Source organism: Tauraco erythrolophus, chromosome 1 (genome assembly GCF_009769465.1).
Source record: "Tauraco erythrolophus isolate bTauEry1 chromosome 1, bTauEry1.pri, whole genome shotgun sequence".
Taxonomy (NCBI): domain Eukaryota; kingdom Metazoa; phylum Chordata; class Aves; order Musophagiformes; family Musophagidae; genus Tauraco; species Tauraco erythrolophus.
This window is the reverse complement of record NC_141465.1, coordinates 33,386,474-33,408,043: the sequence shown is the minus strand read 5'-3', so window position 1 is coordinate 33,408,043 and position 21,570 is coordinate 33,386,474. Positions and strand designations below refer to the sequence as shown.

Sequence of the window (21,570 nt, the reverse complement as noted above, 5' to 3'; positions counted from 1 at the left end):
CTGTAACCCTTTAATGCATATCTTTGTATGTATTAATTTGTCATATTGTTCCTTGTCAAGATAAATGGTGGTGGTAGCAATCTCAGAACACTGAAATCTGTGTTAAATAAATCAAATTTAGATTTGATTTATTTAGTTTAAAAACTTCTGGATAATTAATAAATAAACTTTTTCCAAACTGAGGTCTGTTTAGTTAGTACAGCTGAATTATGGATACTAAAAATCACCACTCTAAACAAAGTTCTTTTGTCAAGATGTTTAACATGTGGGTGGAGAGTTGATGTAAGGCTTCACGCAGTTTGTCAAAAATACCTAAACTAGAGTGTATAGTTTATGATAGTGATAAAAAAATCTTGAATGTATTTTGAGAAGGAGGGGTTAAGGAAAAAAATGTTCTTCGTATAAATCTCTGCATATAACACCTATCATTTAATTTTGTTGCACACTATAAAACAACAAAAATAAGATCTGTAACATGTCTTCTCTTACTGGCACCAGAGCTTGATCTGTGACAACAAAGCACTGAAGCTAGATGCAGGGTTTTTTCCTCACCTTGAAGGTACTTGAAGGAACATGTGGTTCTGTCCCTCATTGACCTTCAGCTATGCTTAGTAAATGTAACCATTTTTTTCTCATGCTTTTTGCAAATCATTACAGTTTGGCTTCTTAATTAAATGTAAATACTCCTCTATTACCGTCACCTTCCATTGGCTATTATTACAGAAGTTCCAATATAATGGGGTAGTGCAGATTCCTTGTGGGTTTCTGGAGAAGAAGCTGACGAGGGGCTTTGGTTTTTGTAAATAAATGTATTTACTTCCTCGGAATTGTATCCATAATTTTCTCCTACATGTCCTGTTGCTGTACATGATGAAGTTTGAAATGTACCATGTTTGGCTAAAACATGGTGATAATTCAGAAGCACAAATGGAACTTGTCCGGAGGGCCTCACATCCATCACACGTTCGCTTTCAGAGTCATGATTGAGCTTCACAGTCATTCTCTCATCGCTGTCCAGTTCATCTAGATTTGTAGTGTGGTGACTAATATGCCCATATTTGGGTTCTTTCATACAAATCCTTCTGGTTTGCTCGTATACTGAGGGCATTGGCAGGAGATGGCTTAATTGTCCTATAGCTTTAGACTGGAAACATTCTGACTTTGGCAGCAAGGAGTTAGCTATTGAATTTGAAAAAGAACTTTCATTAATGCTCACTTTCTCTTGTAGGTTTCTGTTAAAAGCTAACTTGTTTTCTTCTTTAATGAGGTGGTGAGGTGGCTGAATCCTGTTTTCTATCTTGTTGGGTTTCACGATGCCGGAATCATAAATCTCTTCTTTGTATCTGCTGCCTGGCATGGATGCAGTGCAGCTTGTAAAGTTGTCAGGTAGAGCATCTTGGCTGTATCTTCTGTTTGATATGGGCACTTGCAGGAAAGAGAACACATGTTAATTACTGACAACGAGCTCATATAATAGTTAGACTATAACACTTTGTATGACTGAATTGTAATGCCCATTTGGTTTGGGCCAGATCCAAGACATCAAAGACATTCCTATTTGCCTCAGTGGCTTTGGATAAGTCTCTTTAAGACAGTACTGAAAAGTCAAAAAACCCAACCCATTCAGAAGGGCCAACAGTGTTGAACAATTCTGGAAAGGTTTTCCATGTGAAATGCCCATTTATTTGACTGAATAGTTATAAATCACCGTCATTATTAACATAGTTAGATCAGGGAAGTTAAACGAAAGAAATATTTGGAAATGTGAGCTGCTATCAAAAACCTTGGCCTTAAGTAAGCTCTTTTCAGAGACCTATCAAACGATTTACCAAAGGATGGAGAGCGTTTATTAAATGGCAATGACTCAATGATCAGAGTGAAACAGAATTTATTCTTCTTGTCACTGTGGAAGTGCACTTGGAAGTCCTTACAAGGACACTTGCCCTTGTAAGGAAAGGAGAAGAGAGCGTGTATTGTTAGACACTGACGAGTGACATGTAATATCTAGATTGTGTCACATTACAGGATCTGCTTTTTCTCTTTGAAAAGTGATATCAGATATTAAAAACGTATTGAGAAGCAACACAAATACTTCTTGAATAATGCTGTATCTCTGCTTTTAAGGTACTATCATATAAGGAAGCTATATGTATAATATAAATGTAATTTACAACATACACTGAGAGTGTTTGTTTGAATGTGTGAATACTAAACTGGATATGCATGGAAAATCAGAAGGTAGATTCTTAAATTTTCAAGAGAGTATGAACCTATGATTGCTTTTCAGGCTTTTCCTCTAAAATATATTGAATAATCTTAGTTTTCTCTTAAGTTTCTGCATGCTATCTGAACTCTTGAAACAATTTGAATTGCTTTTATCTTTTTATGCTTGGCTTACACAGCTTTTCCTTTTTTGTACACTGCTATCTACAGATGGTAAGAGAAAAAGCTGCTGGTTCATTCCTATAGAGTATGGCTAAATTAGACAAGTGCTAATTTTTTTGCACTGTCTTCTGTGAACAGTTTGACAGTTATACTACTCCTCCAAGGCATATTTGAAAGTTTTATGTTAAAGGTTAAACAAGGCACTTACCAAATTTCTCAAATTAAACCAAAACTCTATTTTGTATTACGCTCACTGAAAGCCCTGGGCACCCTGGGCCTTTTGTAAAAGAGATTTTCTGGTTTTCTAAAAATTTTATTCATCTTAAAAGTTTTGGAGTTCCCCTGTAGTGGTTGCTGACGTAACTGTACCCACTAATAATAAAATATTCCCTGTGCTATAGTAGACTGGCAAAGCCTTCATGTATAACAGAGGAAGCAGAAATAGCTCAATTGTACCTTTTTTTACATGCAGAGCTTCATTAATTTCAGAGGGAGTTGCACCACATAATTAACACCAGAATTTAAACAGGAATCTGGATCCAATTTCTTCTTGATCAGCCCACCACCCTCCTTGAAACAACAACCTTTCAAGTTACTTTTTTTAATTTCCATGTACATATTTTGTACTGAGAAGTATATGCAATCCTAAGTAAACAGAGTTCTCATCAGCTGTTGATAAATGGCCGCCCTCTTAGATCTCAAATCAAAAGAGATTCTGCAACATGCTTGAGTATAACTTGGAAATTTTACCAGTGTAATTATACTACTATAACTCTACATTTGGCATTTTTACTGTGAAATGAGTATCCACGTTGAGAGCTACTGACATATAACTAATACGGTTTAACTAATCTAATGTACTGGTTTTAGTGTTTTTCCCGCTTGACTCACCCACAGGAGTGATGAGTCTGTTCTCTCACTGCAGCAGGGAGTGTTGTTACCTTATGGCTCTTTTCTAATCTCTGAACAAAAGATTGTCCTTTTCTATTTTTGGAGCCCACGCTTGTAGGAGACTGAAGCATCACAGCTACTGGTTGGCCTCTGTTGTGTTATCTTAATTTTTGTAATCTCAAATTCCGCTGGGCTGATGGCTGCCTTCTTGGTACCAAGGAGTAATTTGCATCCTTGGGAGATTTACGGGATATTATCCATTTTGTTCTATCCTGTTTCCCAAACATGGTTTTCATCTCTTTTGTTGAAGAAGAAGGTAAGCATCTGGTTAATTGTTTGCAGGCTTCCGTTTAAGTTGTCAGCACATTCATAGAGTTAGACCAGACAGTTAAGCAAGTCGTGTTTGCAGCGCAACAGAGCACAGTGGTTTTTGTCTTCCCACGTTCAGAACAGTTATTGGAGCTAGGCTTAAACCTGCTTTTGTGTTCCTTTGCAGATTAAAACCCAAGGATGCCCTGGGAAAGACTCCTCCTGGGGAGTTTTTCATACGGAAGTTAATAGAAAGCTGACTAGCTGCTCTGCGCTGCCGCAGAAGGGCAGCACCTCAGGATCGCTTCCACCTATCTGGCATGTGGGCAGTTGCCAGAGTACCTGCCTCAGCAGGTGCACAGGAATCCCATGCATTCCGAACACTTTACAGTCGTTGAAGTCATTGCATTAATTTGGGAAGCTTTCCAGACCACTCTTCTGCCAAAGCAACTCAGCTATGCTAAGTGAGGTAGACACAGTGCACATCTAAGGTTGTGTATCATACCAGAGCGATAGCAGCTTTCTAGAAGGCCCTTTATACTTACTTACACTGCCTCCATTCATAGCAGCTAACAACTGCAACAGTGAACTCGATCCTTCAGGCAGCCTGTCTCTGCTAATTCTTGCCAAGTGGCTCTGCTTTCCTGCTGGCGCACTGGGTGCAGCTCAGGCAAGTTGAGGGAAAACAAGGAGATAAAAGCCCCGTCACCTGACCTGCTCAGACTTAAGCATCCAACCATCCAAGTGGGAACAGGAAGGCTACTCAGCAGTTATTGGTCTTTTTTTTTAAACATATCATGTCTGTTTATAGTTACAGTGTACTAGAGCAATCTTTCCCCTGCCAAACATGGTGTTGCAGTGAGGAGCATTCCCTCCTCACCTTTAAATAGTGCAGTTAAAGATCAGGTGGTGCTGAATGCAGAAAGATGCTTGCAGAAAAGGTATTTCATTCACAAATGTCTATTTCAGTAAAAATGAAAGAAAGGCATCTTGGAGCCAGGTTAAAGCAAAGAAAGACTAGAACTCGGCATTGATCTTCATGCAGAGGGCATGCAGTCCTTATCAGCACAATTTTGCATTCTGTCTGCGAAAAACCTTGTCCATTTTTAGGACACATCTGAAGCCCTCTTCGTGCATGCTTTGTCTTGCATAATTTTTCTTGGGCTTTCTGATCTACACTAAACCCACAAGAGTGTACTCCTGACAGTTACTACATGCTCTGAAAAGACAATATGCCAACACTTGAATGTTGACTTGTAGCCCATGATGTTCCAGTACATTTCCTAATCCTTTTGTACAAGAGGGCCTTCAGAGAATCAGAGAATCATAGAATGGTTAGAGTTGGAAGGGACCTCAAAGATCATCTAGTTCCAACCCCCCTGCCATGGGCAGGGAAACCCTCCACTACACCAGGTTGCCCAAAGCCTCATACAACCTGGCCTTGGACACTTCCAGGGATGGGGCATCCACAACTTCTCTGTGCAACCTGTTCCAGTACCTCACCATCCTCAGAGTGAAGAATTTCTTCCTTAGATCTAATCTAAATCTGCCCTCTTTCAGTTTAAAGTATCTTATCACTACATGCCCTTGTAAAAAGTCCTTCCCCAGCTTTCTTGTAGGCCCCCTTTAAGTACTGGAAGGCTGCAATAAGATCACCCCAGAGCCTTCTCTTCTCCAGGCTGAACAGCCCCAACTCTCTCAGCCTGTCTTCACAGGAGAGGTACTCCAGCCCTTGGATCATCTTCGTGGCCCTCCTCTGGACCCACTCCAGCAGCTCCATGTCCTTCTTGTGTTGGGGACTCCAGAGCTGAACACAGTATTCCAGGTGGGGTCTCACAAGAGCAAAGTAGAGGGGCAGAATCACCTCCCTCGACCTGCTGGCCACGCTTCTTTTGATGCAGCCGAGGATACGGTTGGCTTTCTGGGCTGCAAGTGCACATTGCCGGCTCATGAAGAAGAGGAGCAATTACTCAATTGCTCTCAGTTTTGCTGAAGACCAACGAGCAGAGCCACTGTACTGCTCAGGTCACGCACTCCTGTGTCATAAAGGCACATTGATATTCCTCCATGACAGAAAAGGCAAAAGATACAACAGGTCTTAATACTGTCCATGCCCATGAAAAAGCCATTTTTTAGATTAGCTCAATATCTGTGCTGTGTCCTGGTCTGAGCCCTAATTGCAAATCAGCTGAGACATGGGCTGTTGTTGTCATCAGTATGTTCTCTGTTATTCTCCCTCCAAAAGCAATAAAGACCTCTTTACGTCTAGTGGAATATACTTTTGAAAGCAGATGTTGTATATTTCTTCCAGTAGTCACAGGCTAAACCTGGGAAGTTGGTTTTGGGGAAAAAGATAGACCAGAGCTTTTTCACGGATTTTTTTTAGCATTCTTCATCATTTCCTGAGGTTTGGCATGATTAGTGGCACTAAGCTTCATACAGATAGCACAGACAGGCCAACAGCACAACTTAATGAGAAGTGGATACTATGGTCACCACAGTAGTAATGTATCCCTTCCAGTATACAAAGGACACATTCCCAACTAAGAAGATGGTTGTCTTCTCTAAAGGGAGTTTCTTTTCTGATGACTAGGCCAGCTGGAAAAAAGTGGAAGAAGCTTCAAAACCAGATTCTGAGGCAGCAGCATCTGATTTGCAGGCAGTTTTATCTGCTACGTGCTTTTCCAGAGCTTTGATGGCTTGGCATGATCATCTTAAAATCTCTGATCTCTCCAAAAGAAGCTATTTTCCATAGAGAAAAATGTCTCTGGCCTACGGCATTTTTGGCAGATGCCTCTGTGGATGTGATGTGGAATAACCCTAGCATCCAACCCGGTTACCAGATGTCATATTTGGCATTGCCTTTGGATTGAAGATAATGATGCTAAGCAGATCCTCTCTGCTTTGAAGCTTACTGGCTGTCAGTTTTTCAGTGAACCGCTGGAAAAAGCAGCATTTGACAATGTAAGGAAGATCAGATGCTCCTTTCAATTCAAAGCAAAAAGTTGCTTTCAAAGATGTAGAGTTCTCTTCTGCCACCAGCAAAAGTACAACGGGGCTCATTCTACCTCAGGAGGAAACAAACTGGCACAATTAAATATAAATCCTCTTTGCAGTGGATTCACTTTGAGTTCACTGCGTGTGAACTCAAGCGATGATCTCTGACCAGGTCTGAGTTTGACCATATTCTTTTTTCCTTCCTAAATAGTGCAATATTAAATGCTTTTGCAGAGAATTAATTGTACCAAGTCAGTTTTCATCAAGTGCCCAATAACTAAACATCCAATAAAATACATCTGTGCTCAAAAGAGAGCCCACATATTCCAACTTGAGCAACAAAATCTTAAGTAGATGTAGAACCAGAAGTAAGAACCGCTGATTTCACAGCTCCATTTTCCTGTTCATGAGGAAACGATGAAGGTATGCATGAATGATGAAATCTAAAAATATCAGCAGTTGCTCGCAGTTTTTGTTGGGATTTTTTTACCCTAACATATTTAACAGTATTCCTGTGCAATCTTTCTGACTTAATATATTTACAAGGAGTGATCTGTCCATATCAACTGACCGACGGTAAACGGCTTGTCTGCTGCTATGCTGACCTGGCATTTCTGGCAAATATTACGGCCACAATCAATTTCACAGACTGTTCTCTGAACAGGCTGTTCTTTCCACATCCATTCTCAGTGCATCTGATGGCACCCTCTGACCAGCAAGGGGTGGATCTACTTTCTCAGTCAGTCCCACGGCATCTGTTAGTCTGGAAGCAAAGAAGAAAAGCTGGGCTGACTTCTGTATACCTAGAATAGCTTTGTTCCTTGCAGACTTACTGGGGATCTGCAGGATTTACTTCAATTCTCTCACTTATCCTCCAAAGATGTAGCTTTTTTTCTTTTCCACAAAGATATAGCATCTTCAGAAAGGACAAAACCAGTTCTTATTTTCGGTCTAAATCTACTCCTTTTCACACCCAGTCCACAACAGCAACAAATGGAAGCCAACACAAGAGGAGCATGACCTCAGAAAAACACATTTAACCTGCACTAGGCTGTAAGAAGAGCTTCAGTCTTATAGAATCATAGAATCATTTTCAACCTAAACACAGAATAGTAAAATAAAATACTGCAGTCAGCTAGGTGAGGTAAATCATTCCTGTGAAGGACAAAACCCTGGGCAGAAGTTATTTCCTCCTCTGTGGGAGACACATTCAGTGTCTGATCCTGTCTTCTGTCTGACGTAGCAAGCTCAACTGTTAACATCTGCAGGTATTCCCTTCAGATCTAGGATATCTAGTGTCGTGTTCCTAAGTGAATAAATGCTTGTTTCTGGTACTTAGGAATCTTGAGCCTATCTTTTCTAGATTTTTTAATTTTAAATTTCCACTACTGCTTCCTCTGTCCCTTTCTTAATGAAGCTAGAAGAAAGGAGTGTTTCCATCCAACTTTATAACTGTTTGTCAACCACAAATCAAACTAATTGATCAAAATTAACTAATCAAACTAATCAAAATGGTATATGCAGATAGATGTAATGTATATGAGATCTAAGGATTAGAGTGTATCTTGAGCTTGTTTACATTGTTACTTTATAGCTTTGCAAGATTATTTCTTTCAGTTTGACACCTCAGAGAAGTCAATGTCTACAGTGCTTCTTTCAAAGTGTTTGAGCTGACCATCTGTATAGAGAGATAATGCAGTTGATCGGGGAGGAGCACTGAAGACATTTTTAAATAAAACAGAAAGTGCATTTCATTTATTCATTTACTGTAGTGACTGTAAGGTAAAGACATTTAGAATGGTTTCATTCTCAGAAAGGACAATCTTCAATTTTTATGAAAAGCAATCATGTTTATTTTAATTTATGTATGTGAACTGAAGTACATGTGCTTGTTTCTGACTTCAGCAATGACTTACCTGAGCAATTTCACTAAGTAACTCTGATAGTGCAAAACACAAAGGTAAACTGTGCCAGTACTAAAGGAGGTGGTGTCTCTGCCCTGTTCTAAAAGCCATTCAGAGGAATACATTTTTGCAACTGATGCTTTGGTAATATTCCTAATCAAGTGTTTATGGTAATAGGAAGAGGGATGAATATGTAAATGCAACAAACATAGTTGTTATTACACTTCGCTGTTTCTGATTTTCTGTGTTTCCTAAACATTGTGTAATCCCTGTTTTCAAACTACTATTACAAATCTTTCCCAGACACCCCCCAGTTTTGCTTTTCTTTTTTTCTTTTTTTAAAGTGACACTCACCTTCATAACTCTGTGCAAGATTATGTCGGATGATGTTCACTGGCTGATCAGGAAGATTTTTGGATGGTGACTGGCTGTTGGGTACCAAGGAGTTGGCATAATGCCACTGGCATTCTCCATTTGTCTGCAGCGTACTCAAGAAAAATCGAGCCACTTCACAAGGCGCTCCTTGAGACTGCCCAAATTTTGAAGGCAGCATTTGCTTTTTGCTACTGAAGACATGAGAATCTACAGGGAAGTGTCCATAATGGTAAGAGAAAGGCAAGCTATATGACGGGGCATATAAAAGTTCACTGTTTTCTGAATGGAAGTTTTGTTCTTGAATGGTGGCAGCGTTCACTGCAGGGCTGGATCGCCAGTTTCCCACCTGGCTGCATTCCAGTTTGTCTGTTTGGAATGAGCTGTATTGCTGGGGGAAAGAAAAAAAAAAAAAGAAAAAGAAAAAAAAGGAGAGTAAGAGAGTTAAACGACTAACTTTTATATGAAACCGCATAACATATCATACAGGCACCCGAAACTGGGCCTCCTTGAACTGTGATCTCACTGGCTGAAGGGACTGGCTTACCAGTGCATGTAAAGTTCCTTGTCTTCACATTAACTTTACCTTCACTTAACATGGGAACAAAAAACTATTTTGTCATCCTAATGTTAAGGGTTTATTTGATAATTTTGCCAGTTGAATTTTAGCTGGTGAGTGTAGGCACTTGTGAATACCAGAGGGCAGAAGTTTGTTGCAAAGTACTGGAAGTCACTGATAAATGAAGTAGCAGATCATGAATGTAATAATGCATAGAATCGTAGAATCATAGAATGGTTAGGGTTGGAAGGAACCTCAAAGATCATCTAGATCCAACCCCCCTGCCATGGGCAGGGACACCCTCCACTACACCAGGTTGCCCAAAGCCTCAACCAACCTGGCCTTGAATACTTCCAGGAATGGGGCATCCACAACTTCTCTGGGCAACCTGTTCCACTGCCTCACCACCCTCAATGTAAAAAATTTCTTCCTTAGATCCAATCTAAATCTGCCCTCTTTCAATTTAAAGCCATTGCCCCTTGTTCTATCACTACATGCCCTTGTAAAAAGTCCTTCCCCAGCTTTCCTGTAGGCCCCCTTTAAGTACTGGAAGGCTGCAATAAGATCACCCCAGAGCCTTCTCTTCTCCAGGCTGAACAGCCCCAACTCTCTCAGCCTGTCTTCATAGCAGAGGTGTTTCAACCCTCAGATCATCTTCGTGGCCCTCCTCTGGACCCGCTCCAGCAGCTTCATGTCCTTGTTGTGTTGAGGACTCCAGAGCTGAACACAGTATTCCAGGTGGGGTCTCACGAGAGCAGAGTAGAGGGGCAGATTCTTCTTCCCTCGACCTGCTGGCCACACTCCTTTTGATGCAGCCAAGGATACGGTTGGCTTTCTGGCCTGCCAGCGCACATTGTATTCTAATTGTATTCTGGCCTACAGGGAAGCTCCTGCAGCAGGGCACACTACAGTCATTTTTTCAGTAAGTTCGGTTCTGGATGACCTCTATCCTGTCCCAAGCCCTCTACCACAACAATTGGTAAGTAAATATTGCTGAAAAAGTTACCTGTTGTGGGTAAGGTGTTGTTCTGAGTTTTGCCTTCATTTTATTACTTTTGGATTTTATTATTTTCCTTGTTTCCTGTGAGGTAGATACTGAGTTTCTGCATGAAAACTGTGACTTAGAAACGGTGACCTGGTCCAGTGACAACTGAAGTTCTTTATACTCAATATCTCTGCAAAAGAACAGTCCAATAAATTACATACTCAAGCACACCGCATAAATCCAAAATAGCTCCTTTGAAAACACGTTAGCTTTCACAATGCTTTCATTTTCATTCTTGCAAGATTTTCACTGAGTCTGCAGTGCAAGGCTGGAGATGTCAGCAGGCAGTGAATTTTATGGTCTGACCCCATCCCCGTGCAAGTCTATCACAAACGTTCCACTGGGAGCCGCGTTAACATCTTTGTTCTAAATGTCCCCGCTCCCTGAACCTAAGCTGTGGCAACTTCTTCTCAGTTATCTGTGGCACCCTGCACTTTGGAATCACAGCCATGTCAGCTGACAGAAAGACACAGATCAATTAATCTGTCTCCTCCTCAGTCAGGAATTGGTCTCTGCCCTGGCTCTCACAATTAGCCCCAAGGAAAGGAAAAGGAGCAATGTTCCTCTCCTGTCAGCGCAGTGTGCTTGTAACTAGATCACAGGAGCTGCAATGTTGTTTTTCTGACAGTCTCTAGCCTTTCATTTCTGCTCTGTTCTGTTCAATTCTATCTGCCCCACAGAACGGGCACAGTTTTGTACAAAAGAGGCCAAAAAGTAAATCAAGAACAGACTGTGGATCATATTTTGAAACATTAATTGATACAGTTCTGATTATTAAATAATCTCCCCTGGTTTTGTTAGTAGTAATCAAGGAGCATGTTTTTCAAAGGGTAACTAGAAAAAAAATCTACTCTCTCTCAATTCCTATCTAGAACTCATTTCCATCACTTTTTGATGGCGAGTAACCTGGAAGTAAATTCAACTCAAGAACATGCTGTTATATCCCTGGCACAGTTTCCTCCTTTTTACTCAAATCACTTGGCCCGACTCATGGGACTCAAGCAGGTTGCAGGGCTGAATCTTTCCCTCATGCTGCTGGCTCTCACATCTGTACAGGAATGAGGGCAACGTTAGCCAGTGTGTCTAGGGCTGAGTACCTATTTCAAGTGGTTTAAGGAAACACCTTATGGTTTCTTAGCTCATACACTTTAACTCCCTAAAGTCAGGTATCAGAGACATTGCAGTATGCAAACACACATGGTCCTACATCACAAATCATGTAAAGACGTGGTTTTACTTTTGCCCTGAGTATCTGTGCAATGCAAGGCAAGTGAGGGAATCCTCAGTGATTCACCTATCCCTGAAAGGGTTAATGCTTCCTACCACGTCTCTGTCTTCCAAAGCAATACTGTGACCTCTGTGTAGCAGTAGCTTTCACTGTGTCTGGACAGCCCAAGCAAACAGAACTTCAGTGGAGGTCCAATGCAAATGGCTACAAGCGGTATTACACACATTATGAGATAATCAGCAGGAATACTTGCTCTTTTTAGCTCAACCTAACTAAAAGGAAGATATGAGGAAAAAGAAGTGGCTGTAACATGCAAGCACAAAATGATACTGGAAGACACAAGTAAAGCAAACTTAAAGGATTTAATTTGTAATGAATCAATTACTGGTAACACGTAATGGTACAAAGTATTTTGACTTACGTAAGGACATAATTGACACTCACTATGCAGTGAGGCCGTGATGAACGGCTGTTATGCACAATAGTAGCGTAGCTCTGTACCCAAACCCAGCCTCCGTGCTTGGATAGTAGTCGATAGTACTTGGTTGTGACCTGGCCTTTCACCAACACTGTGAATACAATACAAAAAAAAAAATTTACATTGCTTGGATTTGTGACCACTTCCTGGAAAGATGTATTTGCAAAGTAAGGACTTTTCTCCCTCCTCTCCCTCCCTTGAACCTCCTTCTCCCACCAAAATTTAAATAGCTCCCCTGCAAAGGTACCTATTCTATCCCTTTAGGTAATCACAAGGTCTCATTATTGTTGACAAACAGTATGTTGCAAACTATTAAGGTTTGTTTTCCTTCTTTTCCAGTTCACCCTGCTCTCCTATGTTTTACATTCCACAAAAACACTTTCTGTTTCTAATCTTCTAACTGAAAAAGAAAAGATCAAGGCAGCAAAAGTGTTTTGAAGCAGACACAACTAGCTTGAATTTTATCCAGTATATTTGGAAGCCCTTTTGTCATTCATAGCTTGATAGATTATTGTATATTTTATGCTACAATGCTTTTTCTTCTGTAAGCTTTACATTTTGAAGGTTGATTTAAAAGGAGAAAATTAAAATGCTATTTGGTTCTTAAGCATACAAATAAAGACAAGGCCAGAGAGGTGAATCAGTTCTCCGATAGATTTCACTAGAAACGTAATCCTCTATACATCAGTTTGGATTCTCTGTGAACAAAGAAGTTTTGGCATAAGGCTTTGCTCTGATTGGAATTGTGCAGCATCTCTAAATATTTGATCTAGCCACAAATATTTCTGGTTTAGTGCCAGGCATTTATCTAATTCACTAAAAGATAATGCCAAGCCTTCGATGGTGGTTCTTCTCCTGTGTGACCTTGAGCATTCCTCTAGGAAGCTCCATCTTACTCTTCTATACAATCAGTTATTTATTTTAAATCAGGAAATAAGGGACTGAGCTTGCTACACAAATTATGTCCAAAAAAAGTGTTCGATAGCAGCAATTCCTTTATGTAATACATGATTATATAACACATGATTAAGAAATGGAATTACTGCTTAAAAATGTAGGGCTTGTACTAGACTGAACTTAGTAGCAAAGCTCACTGTAATTTTGTTCTCTCATTGTACATGCTTGGTGCAGAAGCAGATACATAATAAGGAAATCAAACAATAGCTTTCTCTTTCAGCCAACTCTAGTAGAGCAGATGACCAGTTGAAATGCAAATATATGGTCTTATAATTAGTATTCATAGAAGGTTTTTCTGGCAGGGAGGGCATCCAATGTTAAACTGGGAACTAAATAGTGCATAACTTTTGGGGGCTTGTTTACTGTTTGGTAATTAGCTATAGGGCTATCAGTTATCACTGGGGTTGGTGTCTTTTGTTCAGTTGTTACTTGGGGGAGAAAAGGTTTGTAATTTCGATAGTAATCAGAGACTGCAATAATGTGAATAGCCCAATCTAAGGCTGACAGACATAGAAGAGCAACAGTTCTTGTTCTTGCTAAAAGGTCTTCTATGCCTGCAGCATATAGGCCATCTCTCTGGACTGCTTATTATCCTGTCTATCTGCACACCTCACAACATATTTAAACTTTTCTTCAAATACAGTTAATCTCCTTAAGAAAATCAGGCTCTTACAAAATGACTATAGACAGGTCTTTCTGAAAGTCTCAGTTCTCCTTCCGTTGCAGGATACAGTATCCATTTGTTCAGAAAACAACAAGATAAACAACAACATCTTGCAGGACATTCAAAAATCCATCCTTGCTGACAGCAAGCCACTACTATTTCGAGTTTGAAATTTCTCTTAGATAGCAGCTTTTTGTCTCATACTTGCTGATGTCCTTTTTCACGCTTACATCTCTATATAGAATACTTTATGGGATGGAGGTGTGCATATGTACAGATAAATAAGAAAGTCCAGAGGAACACGTGTGTAAGTATGTAAACACACCTACAAAATATAAAGGTATGTGTACTCTTTAGCTGCAAGGGAAAGGTCTTGTAGCTGCTACTCAAAGATTCAGTGTAACAATGCCAAATAAATCTGTTGTAAAAACATTTGTTAATAGTCAGCTATATGCCATGGAATCACTGTGTTTCTTGATGTCTTATAATCCAAATGGTCCAGTTGTAGGAAACGATTCTTACGTTTTACCCTAGATCATCTAACAGATTTTTTTTTTTAATGTAGTCTAGGCTTTTCAAAATAAGTCTTCATGCTAGTTTAATGGTCAGGTTTTCCTTGAATTGAAAATGCCTTGCTACTGTCTTCCGAAATAGAAATTCATGTTGTAATGGATTGCTAGCTATGACAAAGTTCTTCCATGTACTTTGGGACTGGTTTTGACCTTCTCTCTCACTGTTTTTTTTTTAAAATCCCTGTTTTAGCTCTTCAGTTAAGACAGTATTTTAAAAGATGTGAAAACCACTGAGGAATACAGTGTTCAGCTTTCCTTCCTAATTATATGGATAAACCAATATTTCTCCTGGGATGGAGGAGGACTCCATGTCTCCTGCATTTTTAGCGTTCTACGGAAAGTCTGACCTTGGCTAGGGAACAGTAGCTGCGCTTCCGATACAGTAAATGAGGTCGATTTCCATTTGGCTCTGTGTTAAATTACCCAGTTTGATGCTGATTGGGAAACCTCAGAAATGGGAGTGAGGTAAATCCATTACCAAGACAATCTGTGCAGGCTCAGACTTCTTGGTGGCCTCCGCTGCAATCAAGCCGGGAGGATTCAGTGGCTTTAGCCTTGGCTCTTTGATGTGCCATTTGTTACTGGGTGTTCCGCTGTTGTGGTTCCCTCCTGGTTTAGCAGGCAAACTGAAAAAGGCACTGAGCTGGCTGGGCTGGTCCCTCTGGTCTGTCATGGACGGCTATTTTAGAAGGCTCCAGCAGGCTCATGGTCATGTGGCTGGGAGTTCCTAGCCTGCACTTAAGGACACCACTAAGAGAAACGCAATTCTTGATTCCACGCTTGCAGCAGTTATTGTTTTAGCTTCCCTGGCACACAAAACCTGGGATGTCATCGGTCCAGCCCTCGAGCAGTGTCATCAGTGGATGGTGCACTAGTAGGCTCTATAGTTCTTTTGCTCACTTAAAAACTAGTGAAGCTCTGCCAGAAAGCTTGATTGCTGGGGGAGCAAAAGTAGACTCAATGCCATGAGCAGAGTCTAAACCGTGCTCTGCTATAAGACAGGTTCTATAAATGCACAGGCTGACTACCAGGAAGTGGCAGAAGAGTTTGGTGATGACATCAGCTGGGGCAGGGGCTTTGCCTTGCCAAGGCACAGAGATGTGACTCTTGTAAAAGTTTATGTGGGAACAGCAATGATGTTACAACATGTGAGATGCACAAAATCCTCCTCACGGAGAGAAGATGGTACAAATGATGTGATTTCTCTGAGTCCAGAAAAATTTTTTGTCTATATTGGAATAGAGGAAAATTTTGTCAGTACTGGAACAGCTTCTCTATCCTGTCTTTTAGAATGCAAGACCCTTAAGCAGGGACTCATTATTTGTGTGGCCACATTTCCCCAGTTGCAGAGCAAACACTATGTATATTGATGGTGCTATAGAAATAAGTAACACTCGTTCAAACACCAGAAGCTTTCTCATATAGCTGGAAGCTAATCAAATGTTCAAAACAGGAAACACCTCAGGCAAATATTCACATCTACATTTTCCTCATGGTCTCATGTTGTTCTTGTTATATTCCTTCTAACTTGTTCCCCTCACAGTTTCCTTTGTTTTGTTCTCTGCGCTGCCTAACTGAAAGTTCAGTTGCTTTAGGTCTTCAGTTTGGGATTTTTTTTCCTCTTTGAAAAAGCAATTGGTTACCCTACCTTAGAGTTGCCCTTTTCTTTTTCTTTTTCTTCTTTTTCTTAATATCCTTATTAGGTGTAAGATGTTTCTCTCCAGATTTCTTCATCAGATGACACTTAATCATCACATTGCTTTATAGAATGGTACGTCAGACTTGCCAACCTTTTACTGTTCATTTTCATAAGACATTTACTGATGGATGGTGGGGGAGTTATAACAGTGCTCTCCAGAGGAAGTCTGTACACTTTACATCTGTTTTAATAATTCCTATTACTTGGTATTCTGACTGTGATTCTGCAGTGTTCCCACTGTTGCCCGAGCATTCACCGTTATTTTTTGCTTCTTGGCATTTATTTTCTTTGAAACTTTCGTACGTATCTATGCGTCTCACATTTTTCTTCTGTTTTTAAACTCTACAATCATTTATCTTTGTAATTCAGATACAGCATCTAGAGAACTGCTTTTAGTTATCCTGTTTGGTTAAGGTTTTTTTTTTTTTTCTTGCAGGAGGAGGTGAGGGGAATGGTAATTCAGTAAACACGATGTGTGCTTTTATTTAAAACTCCAGTCACACATGGATCTAACTGGCAGCCAAAGTACAAGTCTTCTACCGTGCACACAGAATTATCCATCACTCTGCTCTAAAATGGAAAACTGTTTTCCAGAGATGATTGTGGCTTTAATGGAATCATCTCTATACTGGTTGACACAGATATTTCAAATAGTCTTGTGAAAATAATGAGTAATGTTTTGTACAGGTCAACAGTCACATCCAGATGAAGATGTTAACAGTACAAAGAGAATGTCCCCATCAGGACATTACCCTGGTCATTCTAGTTTTCAGTTTGCAATGACCCATAGTATTCAATGGTGTTTTGGTAAATATGAACTTGCTGTAAAGATCAGCTTCTGCTTTCCCAGGTGTAAGACACACTGCCATCAACAGAATACTGCACTTTGAATTTTGGCACTGATTTGCCAAATTCAGTTACACCTTCCTTTATATTCCAGATCCTCATGAGTAACACATATTACAGTGAAGGACTGACGACTTTCTCCTTCAGGAAACCAAAGAGAAGGATTTGATTCTGGCTGTTTTCATGCTACAGGAGCAATCAGGAAAAAAACTCACTGACATTGGTTTTTGGATGTCATCTTTGAATCGTATGGGCTGCAGCAGACTGAGCCAAATCCAAAGTTCAGCTCTTCCCTCAATTTGCTTCTCAAATTAATGTGCTACTGAATGAACTACTTCCCAAATCCAGATGTTTGAAGATATGATTAGTGTCTCTGTTGGCAGATGGGAAAATATTAAATGTGTAATTTTTTTTCCTGATACTCCGTTCTCCAAACCTCATCCACATGCTATTAATGAACATTCATCTAAGGATTTTTTGGGTTTGCATTCACTTCAAACATGGGATGATTATTGCTAACATATTTCAGAGGAATGGGAAGCTGTTGCCTAATTTTTCTTTAAACAATAGAGGCTAGTAAAGTTCAGATTTTCCCCTCTCACTCAGTCACTTGCTCTTTTGATATTTTTTTCCTTCGAGAGTTCACCATGCAGAATCAAGTCTAAATTTTCAAAAGAGCCTACACCCTTTAAGGATGGGCTCTGTGGCCAGATACATTTTTTTCAGAAGTACAGCATATTGAGTATCTAGCTGTCTTGGTTTCAGCTGGGACAGGGTTAGTTTTCCTTTTTAGGAGCTAGAAGAGCTCCGTGTTTTGGTTTTAGTCTGGGATTCACTATGAGAAGAATATTGATAACATACTGATGTTTATAGTTATTGCTGAAACATCAAGGACTTTTCAGTTTCCCATGTTTTTACCAGTGTGCAGGTGTACAGCAGGCTGTGGGGAGCATGGCTGGAACAAAGGACCAACAAATCTTAGCTTATGATTTTAGCTTAGATTTAGGATTGAGTCCCAAATTGGCCAATGGAATATTCCATATCACGCAACGTCATGCCCAGTATATAGATGAGAGTTGGCTGGGAAGTTTAGGTCTCTCTCTTCGGATTTCTTTTCTCTTGCTCTTCCAGGATTGCTGTTTCAGGACTTCTCTCTTTCGGGATCGCTAGCCGGGACAGGACGGACGTTGGTCAGCGAGTGGTGAGCAATTACACTGTGCATCACTTCTTTGTATATATTATTATCATTATATATAGTCTTTTTCATTATTATTATTATTTTATCAGTATTACTTTTTATTTATTTTTTTTATTATTATTATTAAATTGTTCTTATCTCAACCTATGAGTCTCCTTCCCTTTTCCTCTTTGATTCTCTTCACCATCCCCTAGGGTGGGGGATGGTGAGCGAGCAGCTGCATGGTGTTTATTTGCCAGCTGGGTTAAACCACGACACTAGCTTGTTTGCAGAACTAATGGTTTCCTTAAGTGATAGCCAAGCACTTTTGGAAATCTAGCTCCAGTCAAGTTTTGGAAAGCTCTCTCTCTACTTTCCAGCATAGCTCCTGTTGTCTGCAAAACTTCTCACTGTGCTTAATAAGTTTCAGTCTAGTATTCTTTTTACTTACACAGATGATGAGCATATCGTAAATGGAACACATCACAGCCATGAACATGGTGGTATAGGGTTTTTTCTATCAGATCTTGGGGCTCATATCCAGTTAATTCAGTCACCCTGGAAAAGGAAGATTCCTTAATAAGCAAAATCTCTAGGAATATTCTGTTTCGTTAACCTAACAGATGATTGCACTAACAAATCAGGTGCCTAAAAACTGCAGGACAAAATGTTAGTTTTGGAAACAGAATCCTCATCTTTACAAGAAAAAAACCTTCTCAATCCAGCCAAAGCAAGATGCAGCTATTCCATGGCCAGCCTTACACACAGGCAGCAAAAAGAGTTCTTTTACTTATTTTCACTTTGGGCTTTCACCACTGCCATACGTGATCCTTTGCACAAAGATTCAGTTGAGGAGCCATTCATGAAACAATAAAACTACTCTTGTGGACTGCTGACACATTTTCATTTGCTTTTGCAAACATACAAGTGTAGCATGTATGTCAGTCCATAGAAGCTGTGATCATGGTCTATAAATGAATTCAGGCTAACACCTAACAGAAGAAGGAAACAGGAGCTTATTCCAACTGAGAATTGGAAAGACTAGGAGCTATGAAGAATACAAGCTAAGAAAATGAAGGCTGAAGCCAGACTTCAGAAAAACATCCTCACATGATGAGAAGCAGAATAATAGAACGAATTTGAAACAGCAGCATCTCTGCAGATGTTAAAGAACGTGAAAAAAGATGTGAGACTTACAATGGGTCGGACTTGAAGAGTCAAACTTTACGGTTCAAAACGGGCTTTTGTTTATTTAGCACCGTGCTTGAGAACAAAAATCCTTAAAGTACATTGTGCAACTCTGCCATAATGTGGCTTGTTTACTTAGTATTGCTGAGGGTGTTTTATGCTGTCCTGGTCTTTCTTCACTTAAAAAGGCAGAACAAAGATACCATGCAAAGGCATGTCTACATTAACGAACAACACAGTCCATTAGCAGGAGTTCTGTAGAGTAAAATGTTTTCTGCTGAGGATCTACTTCTGCAGCAGCAGATGCATCTGCATATTTTAATTTCAGGATTTTTACTTGGGACTAGCTCTAGTCTAGGGCTGTGGACTGAGAGCTTTATAATAGCTGAAGTGCCTTAGACATGCTCTTGAAGGTTGTCTTCTAGTTTAGATTCATCTAGAAGGAATCTAGTTCACATGTCTAAGTTCTTCATGACATGAACTGCAGTGCAATGAGTGGGGACGGTGAGGACATTTGCTTCAAAAGGATGCTTCTGATCTGAAGAAGCACTAATGAGGATACATTCAGAAATGAATACAAGGGTCTCAAGAAACATGGGTTACTGGGGGTTGCAGATTATATAAATTTTAATTTCTTTTTTTTTTCTTTTGTAACTGATATGCATCTTCTTTACTCTTACCCTAACACTAAGCAATCACATGGACCCCACAGAGACTGAGGACTTTACATTCTACTTGAGAAAGTGTTGAGAGGTGGAATTCTTCTGAAGAAAAGCAGAAAGACAAGACCAAAAAAATGCCTTCACAATCTGATTTATTATAAATACAGTAAAATATATCCATATCTCCCTTAGCTATGCCTTCATCTGGGAAACTCTTGCATGTCTTTGCCTCAGTCAGGGCCTGCCAACGTGAATTGAGCACGTGGTCTCTTTCTGCAGGAGGATATGTGAATATATACTTGTGTTTCTCCTCTCCAGTGTGCTCTGTCCATCCCAGCTTACAATTCTAGGGGCCCAAATTCTCACTGAAGCCTATCAGCATGGTGAATTACGGGTGTAAGATCCTGTTCAGGTTTCAGTGCTTCTTGTGATGTCAGTGCAATGAAAACAAAGGTGATGGTTTCATTCTGCTCACTTAATTGATGAGTATAGAAACAGCTAATCCAAAAACAAACAAAAGGCCACAGACCTAAACCAGGTGTTAATCTTTTTGGAGGTGCAGCCTCACTTTGAAGCTGGTCTTCCTATGAGCCAAAAAATCCACCATTAACAGTTACGAGGACACTCAAACTTTTAAAAAGTTTGAATCTGGAAATAAACTCAGCTGCTTGACTTCCTTAACACAAAACCAACACCCCGATAAGCCACTGTAGGGAGCCTGGACTCTAAAGATTGTGCTTTGTGTGTGGCAGGGCACACAGAAGGAAACAGAGGTTTCCCCAATGATCAGTTCTGCCCTCAAGAGTTCTTTAAAGTCTTTGTAAAGCATATAGCAATGAATGAGTAAGCTGCACCACGAAAATCAGAAGCAGCTGATCACTTTGGAGGGAAGTGATTGTCTCCTTTCTCCAGTGACCTTGATAAATGAACTCTTGCATGTTTTACATTGTATTACGCGTCTAGAAAAGCTTATTTAATTGCTCCTTCCTAGGGCTTTCATACTGGCCTGTCTGCTGTGACTGTTACCTCTAAAGACAAAGCAACACTTTTCCTTGTATGGATAACAGAAGCAAGTGTGAAAACAGTTTTATCTTTTTCTTACTATATCCCTGCTCTGAGCAAACATAATTTGGTTTGCTCAGCTGGAAGAGCAAAGGGCTTTGGTAATGCTTAATACTCCTAATTGTCCTGTGTGTGGACGATACCTGTCTGCTCTTTGGTAAACACAGCTATGCAATGGTACTGGTTCTATCTGTGCTCCTGTCAACACCTCTGGTTATACTGTCTTTTCTGAAAACACTTATGTCTCCAGGCAGTTCCTCTTAGGCACATCATTTCCTTTTTTTCACGTGCAAAGACATGTTGTTGAACTCCTTGTGCTTCTTTATAGCTGTTACATTAAGTATAAAAAAAAAAAAAGAAAAGAAAGAAAAAAGGAAGGATTCCAGAAACAACTAGTTCTTTGTATTTTAGCAACTGATGGCCCACTATCTCATTGATTTAGCATGGAGAAAAAGCATGTTCTTGCATGGTTGACTTGCCATGCAAAACTTCCCCACTGTCTTGGATACAGACTCTTTTTCACTGTTACACAGAATATAATTTCTGCTGCTTGCAAATCCAGCATGCCAAGGAAG

At 40.0% G+C, this 21,570-nt stretch overlaps 1 protein-coding gene across 1 annotated transcript in view; it reads right to left on the bottom strand.

Annotated features, from left to right (window-relative positions):
- Window positions 1-697: 697 nt before the first annotated feature.
- SIM2 (SIM bHLH transcription factor 2) overlaps window positions 698-21,570 on the bottom strand; it is a 59,022-nt gene continuing 38,149 nt past the window's right edge. Inside the window, exons 7-11 of the mRNA XM_086632063.1 lie at window positions 18,535-18,641; window positions 12,112-12,259; window positions 10,424-10,592; window positions 8,841-9,249; window positions 698-1,425 (exon numbers count right to left, since the gene is read on the bottom strand). Of these exons, the coding sequence (XP_086488189.1) occupies window positions 698-1,425; window positions 8,841-9,249; window positions 10,424-10,592; window positions 12,112-12,259; window positions 18,535-18,641 (1,561 nt within the window). The remainder of the gene's footprint in view (window positions 1,426-8,840; window positions 9,250-10,423; window positions 10,593-12,111; window positions 12,260-18,534; window positions 18,642-21,570) is intronic.